The sequence below is a fragment of the Liolophura sinensis genome, chromosome 4 (assembly GCF_032854445.1).
Source record: "Liolophura sinensis isolate JHLJ2023 chromosome 4, CUHK_Ljap_v2, whole genome shotgun sequence".
Taxonomy (NCBI): Eukaryota; Metazoa; Mollusca; class Polyplacophora; order Chitonida; family Chitonidae; genus Liolophura; species Liolophura sinensis.
The window spans coordinates 8,526,674-8,542,237 of NC_088298.1; the positions used below are offsets into that span (position 1 = coordinate 8,526,674).

General features: G+C 39.6%; 1 protein-coding gene across 4 annotated transcripts in view; it reads left to right on the forward strand.

Moving 5' to 3' along the window:
- Positions 1-14,879, forward strand: part of LOC135464746 (innexin unc-9-like) — a 72,640-nt gene extending 57,761 nt beyond the window's left edge. For 3 of the 4 annotated variants that reach the window (XM_064742283.1, XM_064742282.1, XM_064742281.1), the window contains exon 2: positions 12,289-14,879. In XM_064742283.1, the coding sequence (XP_064598353.1) occupies positions 12,289-13,495 (1,207 nt within the window). In that variant the 3' untranslated portion in view covers positions 13,496-14,879. Of the gene's footprint in view, positions 1-6,367; positions 6,497-12,288 lie in introns of those variants that run through there. The other variant, XM_064742280.1, reaches the window with a different exon arrangement.
- The last annotated feature ends 685 nt before the right edge of the window (positions 14,880-15,564 follow it).

Here is a 15,564-nt window from a genome sequence, read left to right on the forward strand (position 1 = left end):
ACCAACACGACCGCTCACAGATGCCCGTCGCACCTGTACACAGATATAGATTTACAAATATATACCTGTGCTTAGGCGAAAGACTGTTGTCACACCATGGACACATTTGCCAGGAACGACGTATTCTGTTTTTATTTCTGCGTATCAACAGTCTTCAGTGTGTGCGTGGCGTAGAGTTTACACACTTACAGCCTATAGACGAGAAATCTCTTGCGGCATTCGCTATAGGTGCATGTGTACTTACTGGTTCAAAGACACAAACAGGTATCTACAAGTATATATATATATATATATATATATATATATATATATATATATATATATATATATATATATATATATATATATTCCAATGGGAACCTAGCTCTGTTGTATTTATTTATTTATTTGATTATTTATTTATTTGATAATTGCTTAACGTCATACCGATCTCTGTTATAATACAACAGATCTGTTATAATACAACAGGTGTATGTTCATTAGTCATTTCTTAAGATTTTCTATTCGATTTTATTAAAATTAGGGGTTATCGTAATAAAGGCAATACAAATACAAAATGACCTGGTCAAACTTAGCCTGTGAAATTCTGTCACCGAATGTTTAAGTGAAAATTTTACTCTTAATACTGATGGCTGTTTCGAAAATTTTGCTCGTCATTGATTTAGTTTCATAGCTCAGTGGTTTCATGTAGGCAAATTTTACAACAAGCATACAGAAAATGCCCAATGTTTTCCTTCCCGAAAAAAGGTTTTGTTTGGGATTCAGTTTTAGGACAAAAAAAATCTTATCTTTTTAAGTATGGTAAGGAAGAATTGATAACTACAGAAAAGCATTAAATTAAAACTACGTTATTAATAAAGGCCTCAGATTTTTCCCCAATACCTTCAAATATCCGCTGATAACCTCTTATATAGAGAAGGAGGTGTGCCAGGATCGATTTACTCCAGATGACCTTCCCAATCTAGACATCCACGCTCCATTAAAGAATGACAACGCGTACATCATGTAACAATGCCGATCTGCCTGTATGGTAAAGAAACAAGATGGCTGTCCGTTGCCAGGCAACGCGATTTAAGGATTACGCCACTCGCCAGTGGGCGCTGCGCCGGGTCCGGAAGCCATATGCCATCCAATGATGCAAGTCTGAACAATCCTTTAGCATCTGCATGCATATTTAGAAAAGCTGCGTGAAATATTTACAGATCCTGTCAGCGAAATGTACATGACGAAGAGTACGCCTCTGGTTAACTCTTTATCGATTCGCCCGCTGTACGTACCGGACAACAGATCGGTCACCGCTATAGAAACTTGCAAACTATATGCATTTATTACTGGATGTTAGGTAAGACTCTAACACGATAATACCAATGGAGTGTTGTATGGAAGCCTTGATGAGCGATCCGTCGTCACATTTGCCATCTGCCATCTGCGAGCTTTGTGTACAGGAATATAGTTAGTCGACCTCTACCATTCTTGGGCTTGCAGCTTCCCCACTCCCCCTCTGCCCATATGTTTACCATTTCCCACTTCACCACTTTTCAACACCTAACCCCCACGGAATGGAACTCAATCAATTCCACTGGTAGCTAAATCTACTTCATTCACGTGCGATGACCTCCGATTCGTATGGTCACGTCTCCTCGCTGAGATACGATAGCCACCCTGTATTTCCGCCGTAAAATATCAGGCGTTTTCTTGTTGGTCAATTTTTTTTCTATTTTCCCCCCGAAAGGCCAAGGAAACCCTATGTGACGATTAATCTGATTGGAGACCTTTGTCCCGCAATATGTACGTATGGTTTAATTTGTTTCTGTGCGCAGCTGCTTTCACGTATAATGTCGTCATTTTTAGCTGTTTTATTCCTCGCTGGATATTGAAATAGTGAAACAAATATTCCGTTATGGATTTTAAGAATAATAATAGAAATGGTTATTATTTTCATAATTCCGTGTAATATAAAATTAAGACATTGGTCACGATTCTAAAATATTACCGGTGTGGATTGTACATACATGCCACAATGCATCACGTGAATTTAGAACGAACACGTCTCCCAATCTACCTTTTATACTGGTGGCGCTGTTTTTGCTTTAATTACCAAAATTAAGTATTATATATATATATATATATATATATATATATATATATATATATATATATATATATATATATATATATATATATATATATATATATTTGTTAATCAACTGTTATGCTCAGGCTGTTGATTTTGTTATGCATTTACTTGTTGTTAATTATACTGTTAGATAGATCGACAAGAGACTGGATTTCATGGGTTACGCGTGACCATTTACAAGAGCCCGTACCATGCTGTCGTGTTACATCTTATGCTTTTGGTCTTTTGTATATGCTTTTGTCTTTGGCACTGTTACTGCGGTAAACTGACAACAGACTGGATTTCATCGGTTACATGTAACCATTTACAAGCACGGTATACTAGTATCACATTGTCATCACTGGCGTTTTACACCTTCTGCCCTGGTCATTTTACGCCTTATGCTCTGTTCATTTCACCCTATGCTCTGGTCTTTTGTGTCTCTCATTCTTTCAGGGACATGTACGTGTACCCATGGCTGTATGTTGCACAAGCTGTTGCATACGCTTTATTAATGTATACATGTGATAACTGCTTAGATAAAACATACAATGTCTACATTGTACTGCTCAGTGTGTCAATAAAACCTCATATACTGTTAGATTCTTTATAAATATACCACGATATAGATTTATTACTTTATGGAGCTGCATTAAAACGCAATAACCAAATGTATACCGCAAATAAAATCCAATGGATAAAACCGTTTAAGACAGACGTTGAGTGTAACAAGATATCCAGTTTTCTGGTGTGTGAAAAAATGTGAAACGAAACTGTAGGATATATACATTGTGATCCGACAACATTTTAAGTGATGTGCGTAATCCTGAATGGGGACACTTTAAATTTCCATAAATCTACATTTTGTATAAGCTATCATTCGTATATATTTTTGACTCAACAACTTTTCGCAACAAAAGCTGATGTGTATGATGCACAACGCTGAGATCAGTGTTTGAAATAGAGTTCTCTTCAAAGCCCTATAATGAGAAGGAAATACACGTGGTGAGTCTCATCGAATCACCTTCACAGATACACTTTGGAGACCTTTGATCACCGACTTAATGCAATTTTTCGGTGACAAGCTCGCTGACCTGGGTTACAGTAACCAGCTGACTTTGTTTATCACATTCATCTTCACAGATGTGTACGCAGACAGACCCATTTGCAGATGCGCGACAAGAGTTACAATCTTTATGCAGGAGTTAGAATTAATTGTTTTGTTTCTTCGCGGAATTAAATAGGACTAGATTCTGTTACATGCATAAGGCTGTATTTCGTACACATAATTAGCCGTAAAAGGGAATGGTAGAACAAAAACAAAAATTAGTTTCGCACCAAAAGAAGTCCTCGCTCGCTGAATCAGCTGCTGAGTTTGAACTGGGATATGAAGTAGAAATATTATTGCTGGATTGCTAGAAGAAAAAAAATAGTTTCGAAGAAAAAAAACATTTTATTGCTAAAAATGTACAACAATTATTCATAATAATGAAAAATACAGATAAATCAGTTGTAACGATTAAAGATGGCGTGTAGATCCTCAGAAGATGGAGCGGGTCTCATCTGGCGCTCTTCCATTCTCTGTCAGTCTTATGAGAGATTAAAGTCCGGCAGCCCGGTAGATTTCCCTAATGACGTCATCAAAGGGACGAGTTGCTATGGTGGCAGGTGCGCCTGTTCCCCATGATATTACACGGCTATTGTAACTGAGTCAGTTTCATATTATGTATGTCAGCCTAAGTGGGTTTAACGATGAGTGCTCACTACTGGTGACAGCAGTCCCGCACTCGCCGAGAGGGGCGGTGCGGATTGGACAAAATATTACCGTACAAATTATGACAATTTCCTGTCGTCAAAATATTTATTAATTTTTAAGAAAAATATCTCTTTAAAAGTGATCACATTTTGAGTTTGCATAAATTTCCTCACATTAATATCTTGATTAAATTTTTCATCCAAAATTGCGGACCATACAAACTTATAACATGATTCTTGGTTTAAATCGCAAACTCCTCGGATGATGCTCTGCGTCTGGTGTTCCTGCAGGATTCTGGCAAATATAGATGTCTTAATGACGGACAAAAAAAACGAAAACGGACAGTCACGGGTTGAAGTCTGTGAACCAGATTCGGTTTTTATATGTGGCTTTTTCTCCGTGTGCTATAAATAGCGTATAAGAACGATGCTGCACCTCCATTTGAAAAAGTGTGGTCTTGATTCGTTTTGAAAAGTACCAGCACTGTCACTCCTGCTTTGGTCGTGATGTACTTTTTGTGCAAATTAAAAATCACATTGCAGTTAAAGTCCACCTGACGTTATTTAATGTATTTTTTATTTGTGGAGAACATTTGACTGCTTTATCGATTTTTTTAAATATAAATTTCTGACGCGCTGTTTCTGATTGGACTGCGCTGGACACAATTCGTGTCATTAGTGTCTTAGGTTTGGACGAAGAATGCGAAATTAGCAAGTTATGTAACGAAACGAGTGTTGACTCAAAACGAAACTCATCCGCGTTGCCAAGGCAACAGCGCCGTTTGTTTGATGAGCGACCTGATCGAAAACTTTTGCGTTCCCGGGATACGTTGGTAGATGTTTTTTTTTCCAACCTGTGCTAGCTAAGACGACCTGATGTCTGGTTTTCGAGGCAAATTGCTCTTGAATCGTCGCATTTAGCAAACAGTCGGACCGAAATGTTTTCCTTGGCTAGTTGAAGTGTTGTCAGTTTCCCCAGAGAATAGACGAGAGGGATTAAGACTGCTTTGCCGCTGTTACTGGAGGGTTTTACCGCTGGATTTTTTTTCTTCTAAAATTCTTCTAACGCCGACCTCTGCCACGCGCAAAAACTATTTTGTAAAAAAAGATGACTGATAATGGTGGCTGCGTATTAACCAAGCCTCAGGACGGCGAGATGTATTTCGATAATGATACAAAAGAAAACTAAACCATAAGTTAAAATAGTAATACCAAGCAAAAGCTTAATACATTTCCATCTTTTCAAATCCCAAACTACATTTCAAATTATTTTCTAAAACCAGGCCACAGCTGTATGCCCATCCTCGTTGCCACCGAGCTTGTTCCAAAGAAAGATAACCGAGGATAACATTTCTTATATATAATATATACCTTTTCCATATAAGGAAAACGTTAGCCCTCACACCTGCTGCACGAGAGGCTACAATCTCTGACGGCAGCCTTTGCCATAAATCCCACTGCAGCAGCGTTCGCTGATTGCACCAGCTCGCTATCAGCATGGCGAGCGTAGGCATGTAGCGGAAACTCGGCTGTCGTCTGCTCCTTTCATTTCACGCAGTGCCTTTCTGCAGGGTCGCATCTGGCGCGCGCTGCGAAGCCCTCCTTGCCGAGGCGTTTTTATCGTGAACGCAGGAACGGATTTCAACGATATTAGTCTCTCGTAAACAATTCTCATCCTCAGAGAAGTGACAGGAGTTTTTTGACTGCGGACCCAGAAAAAGATGTGGGCATTACTCCCGTGCCTTTTATCATCAACACATATAGTGCCTGGATGAAACTACACATGTCCAAGTCTTGTATAGATGATAGGCCTTGTTGACATCTCTTTATGACTAAATACCCGTAACAGCTCCAATCTTTGAAAGGCGTCTAGATATCGAAGCAGTTGTAACGCAGCATGCCTCAAAATATGCGGACAATATTATACAGTGTAATGTCTACCCACTAAAACATTTACGCGGATCGTATACCCGGCTTCCTCTCGATGGACCTGGACGGCCTTGTGTGCGACAGCCTCGGGGAGTCCCGCTGGAATTCACCAAGTGCCAAGACAAAAGGGTGTAAGCTCATCTCTGCCTGCAGCTATATTACCAATGTACCCAATTTAAAAAGTATCAGTGTTTCACCACCACTAGACAGTCGTGTCTGACGTTACCAGCTGCTGGAGTGGCCAGCCCTATACGTGAACAAACGAGCGTCGGGGAAGTTGCATGACTGTAGGTATAGGTGATCATAAAATCCACACGATTCCTGCCTGCTCGACTTTCGTTATGATCACGGCCTGGTAAAACGTGTCTGACCGTCGACTGTCCAAATGACGGTGAACAATTAGTGCAAAGGGGAGGTGGCCAGGACTTTACTGCGGTTTACCGCCGACTTGCGTTTGCCTTTCACCAATTCCGACGTCCTCTATGTGGGGTTTTCCCGATGGTGTGGTGATTGTACTACATAGACTTGCTTTGCCTTCCACCAAGTCCTCTGGGGTCATCTCTGCGGTTCTCTATGTGGGCACCCTGTAGCTTTTCCGATGGTGTGCTGCTCATACATAAACCAAAAGCGCCCCAAAGAAGAAGTAGATACCTTCAATCTCGATAAGATGAACAAATCTGGTTTCTTTGACGGTTGGTATGTGCTCTCTGATTTTTGCGTTGAGACAGAATTGGAAGTTTAGAGGTTATTTTGGTTATTTAGTTCCAACCATTAGCTAACAGATTCAATCGATTTGTTGTTGTTGTTGTTGGAGACAATAACCTTGCGAGTCCGTTAATTCATTCTACCAAAATGAACTTACTTTCCCGTGGTCCTAAAGTCTTTTGTTTTGTTGTTTGTTTTGTGTTTTTTTTTGTTTTGTGTTTTTTTTTTTTGTTTTGTAGTAGACTGAGCGAAGGATGGTACTGGCTCAGTAGCTGTATGCTGTTAAAAAACGTCAAATCCCCACGGCATTTGAAGCACAACATATGCATTACTGGGAGATGTCAGAATAAAATGAAAAAATGTTCTGTGGTAGACAAATACCATCTTGTTGAATTCCCTGTAGATTTTAACGATTTTTGTCGTTTCCCAAACATCATTTTTTCCCATTCTCATGCTGTTTTCAAAAGTGAAAAACTGGTAAAGCCTCATTACCCTTTCACCGATCCAAAATTGTGACCTATATCTTGACAAACGTGTGAAATGTACTCGCGTTGTTTTCATAAAAAGCTGTGATGTTCTTTTCTAAAACAACAACAATAATGATCAAGTACAACTGTGTTCTCAACACGTCCCAAAACCACAGGGAGTCATCCGGGCTCTTCCCCTATTGACAATCTCTCCCTTAAGTAGCATACCTTGTATAAATCAAGTTGCTTGCTTGTAAATGCATGGCCTCTACCCATTGGGCCACCCCTCTTAGGACGAGGCCCAGTAACCATCAATTAGCCACTTATTGCGGGCTGTAAATGCTTCACTGTCAAGTCTGATTTACTCTCAATATAAACCATTATACGTCAAAGGCATACAATGGGCGAAAGGTATAATTTGCTAAATCGACTTTCACATTCAAAACCGAGCATTGGTGTAACGCGGTGCACATAATGTTTGCCAATGAATCACTACGTTTTAAACAAATATTCGAAAGCGGACTTCGGCGTTGGACTATGCGTAAAGTGCTTGCAGTTCGACCGCAACGTTCCAAATCCGACTTGGCAAAGCACGAGTTGTTACACATCGACTATAGTAATACAATTACCTTATGTAACGGTTTTAATTGGCTTGTAGTTCCAATTTTAACGTACACAGCTCTCAAAATTAACTTGTTCGATTGATATTGTTTGCACTTTAACCATTTCTATTGCTGTGATTTTGAACACTGTGTAGTTGTATAATAGAGACTATAACAGGAAAACAAACCTTCTTATTTTTTTTTTTTACAGTTTTCCTTTTGTTGTTTCCTACGAATTCTAGGGTATTTAGTGGAGCTACTTGAAAAATGTTGATAAAAGCATTTACTTACAAAACGTAGCTGTTTAAATTAAAAGAAAGCTATAATATGAAGTAAGGTTCATCATACAGACAACTGAAAACTAGGTGTAAAAATACATTCATTAATGGTGATCAAAGGCATTCAAATATTTGAATTCTACTGTGGGCTTTATGGGCCATACTGACGTTATTTAGGAACTCTGACGCCACATCACCTTTTTTTCCTGATGTTCACCAGAAGGAAGGAATTTTTCAGAACATTATTTCAGTAATCTTTTACTCATGGGTTAAAAGAGTTATTGCAATATTCAGGGTCGTGATTAAAGTTGGAAAAACTTCCTGTGACGTCAGAGGTCCTTAACTCCGATAGTATGGTCTATGAAACCCAATTTAAAATTTAAAGGTTTTATCGCCATTAACTCTCTTCTCAAAAAACAATAAATGAAAGTATATTTATGCACAGTTTTAGGTTGTATGATTCATATTTACCTTTCTTTTACTTTAATGGTCTGTTTTTGATAAATGAACGGGAAAATATTTGGAAGAATCTTTTATTTCCATCATACCTGGTGTTACATTTCACTTTGATTATGTTGTATGTCTACAATTTATAGCCTGTTTAAAATAAGCGCCACCTGGATCCAAGCTTGGCTTTCAAAAGTACCTTGTGGCCTACCCTACATCCCCAAACTTTGTGGAATACAACCTGAATATATCCGACTACAAAACATGCAGTGAGATCTAGGAAGTCCTGTAGTGGAGGCCTACTTGTATATACGGGTATTTTGTATTCAAATCCCTTTGGGCCCATTGGTGGGAATATTGTGATGCAAGGATAGCCAGAATTTGTGATATACTATCGGTATGATATTGTAGATTGGAAAAGGCATAATCCACAATTAAGACTCAATAGTGTTATTATAGCAGTATGACACAAGATAGGAAATATAATAACTGAGACTGAGTTGTGTGTAATAATTCAGCATACAGACGGGTAAACCGTTACTCCATTTGTGGCAGTGTGAAACACACAGAGCCAGTTGTTTTGTTAACATTCGGATCAGTGACGTGTGATACATTGCCAATATGCAGTTTGTTTTTACCCATAGCTAATCTGGATAACGTTACCAGTTTGCATATCTCAGATTATCCTCTATGTGATAATATCTCATGTTATCTATCTGTACTTAAAACGGATACTTTGAGGGTTTCGAGGAAACTAGCAGAAAACAACCACCAATGTAAGAAATAGGACTGATAAATCAACTTGTTAGCCAAAGAGCACCATAGTGTCTCTAATTAGAGTGAGATATTGTTGTCAAACTGCTAAATTAAGCAAGAAAAGAAACCAGCAAAAAACACAATAGCATGACCAGAACATCGGTGTAAGTGATACTTTCACTGTTTCCAACGGTTGCCATACAATGGTTATTTGCTCAGGCGAGTGTAGGTCTCCGAAAACTCGTACATTGTCTTTTTTAATCCCCACGGCGGAGAGTCTTATAAAATCCGTGTTGTATTATTTTGTTCTCGGATTCACAGTGGATAGCTGTATCCGGTTATCCTGGTAAAGTTGAGTTAGTCCAAATTACAAAACAGTCATTTATCAGAATAATACACAGGCCTGTCTCATAAAACTCCGAACCTTTCCGGATTATTGCGTGTTCATATTTTTTGCTGCACCATCATGCTGACTTTTTGATCGAATTGCTCCGGTTTCTTGTTCAGTGAAGAAACATTTAACTCCCCTCACGACCTTCAGTTTATGCCTCAAATATCGAATTACTTCCCGCGTTAAAAAAGATTTTCGGCGATATTAAACCAGGAAATAAATCTGTATGGACCACGTAGTCTATATTAAAAATTACTGATGTATTCTAATGTTGCACAAAAAATAATATCACGGTATTCCATGGGAAAGCCGAAATAGTAGCCTAGCATGAAATAAGGTATCTCACCTCAGGTAACTGGTGAAAAAACACGTTAGCTTGTATCACAAGATTACCAGCCTAAAATTTTGTACCACACCCGTGTTTAAAACATTTTTGCACATCATTCTTGGGATTTAATCTCCATGCACTATTTGGCAAACCTTCAAGACAGGTCACTTGAGTCACGTTTGATCCTTTCCTGGCTTTTGACTCACTGCTCGAAAAACACTATGATGACGTCAGCCTTGTTGCGATGTTCTCGGCAAAATTTTATTTACTGTGGGATAATTCACACCGAGGTAATCACCACAATGCCTCAGAAGGGCTTCATATAAAACCGGGACATAGCGGTCAGACGGAAAAGGGACCACAGGGAAATCTTCTGGAAAACGTATTTCTGGCATGTCCAGATATGTAAAGGAGCTAATCAGATGGAGAAATATTTCGAAATTGACTCTTTGAATGAGCGGAACGGGCGGAGGCGAGGATTGCTTTTAACGAGGCGTAGCAACCATGCCTATACATATCTAAAACTAATCAAAGCCAGCAGTTCGTATGCAGGAGCTCCACGATTCTTCTTTCCAAACCGTATGGCACATTTTACCAAGTACAGAACAATGGTGTTTCCTCACCACATTTTCCTTTAAACAACATATACTTGTAATTTTATGTTTAACAAAAGTAGTGGCTGTTTCTGAGGGTCTTGATTGCACTTTTCAAACTCAAACTCAACATCGAAATTTGATTTCAGCCAAGTATATCTAAACCATATGGTAAATAACACGAGGGTGTCACGGAAAACTTACACGAGCCCCATTGTACCGTGACATGAGCACGTCTTGCACCACATATAAATCAAAATCCGCCGGTATACTTGAGTACGTTAAACACCAATGAAAAAAATAAATATAAATTAAAACATTTATTATTAAATTGATTTTAACTTGGAACACCTATACGTTTATAACTTCGCTTCTTTATAAATTTTTTTTGACTTACTGACATAAAAAATGTCCTGTTTCTGTCGACTGGCTTTTTGTGCTAGTTTTGACCAGGTTGTGCATCCTTGATGGTCATTTGGTCGCCATACGGTAGTCTCGTGCATAACGTAAATGATCTCTCGCGTGCTAGAACAAATTTTAAACATCGCCATATAGTCCCCCACGTAGCAGCGTAACCCCCGAATGGATCATTTTAGTTTACAGAAGCCAAAGATTGTATCGCTTGCATCTATTAGTGTTGATGCGTGCTCCATGGATTGTTGGCAGTGCCGTTACACCGTATTCAGGTGGTGTTTTACTGGGATAAAGACCCCCATTCCGACAATTGCCCGAGGCTCAGATATCATCCCGTATCTGTTTTATTTATGGCATCGTGGACCTAGGTCTGTACAAAAGCCCTCGACAACCCCCCCCCCCCCCCAGCATCTCAACGCTAAGGAAGTTAGATGCGTTTTGCACCCAATGCTCACATTTGACGCCCGCCTCGAATTTCCAAAAAAAAGGCCTTTAGAACCAAGTCTAAATACATTTATTACCCCAATGACACCAGACAAGCTTTACCTTGGTACTGATAATGTTTAGGCCGAATTGACAAATCCGTTTTTTTGGGTTTTGCAGTCTTAATTTAGTTCCCAGTGATAATCCCATGCAACATTCAAAAGCAACAATCTGTTGTTTGAGTGATACGCGAATGTATCTTGTTATTATAATATAAAATGCTGTGTCATATTCAACGTCTTATCCTGTTAGCCTAATACAATCTTTATGTTGACTTAATAGCATGTGTGTGTTCTGTACTTAACAGAATGATCTCGATGCATTCTATTACCATACAAACAACAGACTTTGTGTTCAATTATTTATTACATTATGTTTTAAGAGAAGGGTCGCCTTTGTTGAACGCGTCTTTGTTGAACGCGAAATATTTAATATTTGTTCCAATGTTTTTCAGTGTAAATAAAACATTTTTTACGTCTATTGGAACATTCATCACCAATACCTGTAACTTTTACTGCATATTCACGCGACAGCTGCAAATATGGAGGAAATATCGATATACAAAGTGTATGCAGTACAGATGTTGATGAAAAGTACTATTTGCTTTCTACAAAATGTAAATGCCATGTATGTAAACCACTATAGTGTGCAGTTCTTACTCATTTCCTCACAGAGTGTGCTGTTCCCGCAATACTAACTCTTACTGAATGCAATTCCAACACAATTTTGTTCATGAAGTGTGTAATTCTGGCACTATATGTATATGCTTTAATATATATATAGGTGTGGAACTCTATTGGCTGAATTCGCTCATGAATTCATTGTTTTCCATGTTTTGTTATCTGTTTTCTCTTCCAGAGGCATCATCACTCATTCATTCGTTCTCTCATTTAATAATTATTTTTCCTTGTTTTCTTCTCTGCCACTGGCTTCATAGTGTTCTAGACCACCTCGATCATGCAATTACTCATTCATTCGTTCGTTCATTTATTCATTGCTTTCCTTGTGTTCTTCTCTTCCGCAGGCTTGATAGTGTTCTAGGCAGTTTCGCCACCTATGCCCGGTTAAAGGGACGCTACGACGATGACTGGATAGACCGGCTGCACCATTTGTACACCACCATCGTACTGATCATCTTCACCATTGTGGTCAGCACCAAACAGTATGTCGGCGAACCGATCCACTGCTGGTGCCCGGGGGAATTCACCAAGAGCCACGTGGACTACACCAACAACGTCTGCTGGATCTCTAACACTTACTACATTCCGCTTTACGAAGAGATCCCTACGATGGACGAACCAAAGAAGCAGAAGGAAATCGGCTACTACCAGTGGGTACCCATGATACTACTCTTCCAAGCGTTGCTCTTCAAGCTTCCCTGCATCATGTGGCGTATTCTTAGCACCACGTCCGGAGTCAACTTGGACCGGATCGTGACACTGGCCGCCGAGACGCAGTTCATCGCGCCTGAGGACCGGGAACGCACCATCAAGCACATCGCGCGCTACATGGATCGCTGGCTGGAGAATGCGCGGGAATACCGTTCTGGATGTTGTATTCGCCTCCGACAGCAGCTCGCGAACTATTGCTGTTTGCTGTGCGGGAAGCGATACGGGAACTACCTGGTGGCCATTTACATGATTATTAAATGCCTGTACCTGGCAAACGCGATAGGTCAGTTGTTCATCCTGAACGCATTCCTGGGGACGAACTATAACATCTACGGCTTTGACATCATGAGTCAGTTGATTCAAGGCAATAACTGGAGTGAGTCGCCTCGATTCCCCCGCGTCACACTCTGCGACTTCGAGATCCGCCGGCTGGGAAACCTTAATCGTTACACCGTGCAGTGCGTTTTGCCAATAAATTTGTTTAATGAGAAAATTTTTATTTTCATATGGTTTTGGCTAGTATTCGTCGCAGCACTTAGTGTTTTGAACTTTCTTATCTGGATCTACACAATTGTTGTCAGGCCTCAGCGGATACGGTATCTGAAGAAATTCCTGAAAGTCAACGAGTGTTATAAGTCGGAACTGGACAAAAAGCTCGCGGTAAAGTTCGCGGAACAATATCTCCGACAAGATGGCATCTTCGTTCTTCGGCTTGTCGGGAAGAACGCGAACGACGTGTTGGTGTCCGAGTTAATCTTACAGCTTTGGAATCAATATCGAAACAAACCTCTGTTTCGTCACACCGGAAATCAAATAAATGATGACAATAGTAACGTGTGACAAATTGTGCAAAAGGGTCGCTTTGTAGACAAAATCACTTTGGCCAGATGCATAAGGGATTACTTTAATTGTGACGGCGATGGAGATGTGAACCCCAAAGCGGAGATCATGTGAAGACCGGAAAATATTGTTCCTCTAGCATGTGTGATGTTGTCAGAGCGGAAAATGGCGAGAACGCAGATTTTATTTCCACAGATGGCCACAGGTAGGCGTGTTCACTAGCAGTATGCGCGGGTAAGCTCTTCGGATGAGACGATCTCGCCATCGTGAAGTAAAACAATTGTCTTGAGAGATGGCGTTACCAGAATGTGCAGAGAGACATTTTTCTGTTTTCAGCGTCAAACCACGATCACCGTCCACGGGACAATACGCGTTAAGCACTGGGGGCGCTATCTCTCTTGGCTGATTGAAACAGCATTAGAACATTTGCTAATTTCAGATAAAGAAAGCGTTAGAGTTTGTAAAAGGAAAAGAAATCACAATAATCGACACTTTCGCCTTTCATTAGCGATTTATGAAACAAAAACTCTAAAAGTTGTCGGTAAACATTGTAATCGTGTTCGGGTATACCCACATTTGCCAAAAACAGTTTTTTTTTTTACCTTTTTGCACTGCAACACTGTTGACGACAACAACAACAACAACAATGCCACCATTTTTGGGCACGCATGATATATCTCAGATTCAGTTTATGTTTAGCAGTGCCTTAGAATTTTTTTTATAAACATTCACGAAAAGCATGAATCGGTGTACAGTATACTGCCAAAATCAGCAAACCAGAGAGTAGATAAAATCAGTGCTGGGTATGACGTCATCATCGGATGTGATCAACAAAGCATTAGAGTGACGTTTCCCAGACGACCCGCATTATTACGTCACTGTATGGGAACCGGAAACAAAATTAAAAGCCGTAACCAAAGAAATTCCCGTCAGGCATCGTTTGCATCTTCGCTATCAGAGAAACTGCATCAGAGAAAGCTTTACTCGGCAATTACGCCAAGGTGTGGGCATGGACACTGTTCACACGGCCAGATTCTGAGGAGAAGAGGTGCAAGGCCAAAAGATGAAGACGGAGTGGCGCTAAGGCACATAAAAATACAGATATGACTCATATGCAAATGGCAAATATATATTATTGTGCTGTATAATGTACAAAAAATATGAGAAAATATGTATCTCTGTAAAGAGAAAACAAAAAAAAAAAACGAATGCATCACGGCATATTTAGTTAGAAGCCCAGGTGCCTAGTTCACAGTGAATATATTCCGCCAGGATGAACTTGTTCCCACTAGGGAAGGTAGACTTCGGATGGTAAGACGCTATGGATGGCGTAGTCACAAGCATTGTTTATACGATTGTTATGTATACATTTTATGTATCTGTATTTACCTTTATCTGATATAGTCTAGAAGATATATATATATATATATATATATATATATATATATATATATATATACGTGTGAATCGCCGTGTTTTCCCAGAGTCGTTACAAATGTTAAGAAATTGTCTTTAAAAAATATAAGTTAAAACTTGTTACTCTATTGAACCCTATATACTCTGTAAGACGGTGTTAGAACGTTTTTTTCTAAGTATCTGTAGTATTGTTACCATTATTTCAAGCCACTGTTGGAACGGTAGATAACGTTAGAATACCGTGTTATAACGTTAGAGAGATGTGCAGATTTGGTTACGTTTTGAAATTTTTTGTTGACGTTGTAAAGATAGGAGGTCGTACTGATTCCTTTTACGCCTTCTTAAACACCCCCCACCCCGCCCTTAACCCCCCTCCCCATCCCCCCCCCCCCCCACCAATCTATTGACACTCTCAGACATTCTCCCTTCCCGTTCAAAACTTCCAGTTCTATACTAGAGCGTTAAAATGGCCAGTTTGAACAAAAAAAACCAAGGACGCCATGCATAGTGTTAGTCTAACTCCGAGACTGTGTTAAGACTTGGCCAAGCAGGAGGTCATTTTTCAATTCCACGTAATCTCGTGATATCGTTGCTGTTTTAGAAATTATTGATCTTTCGTGAAGTGTCTTTCTGCGTGATTATTCTGTTATGCG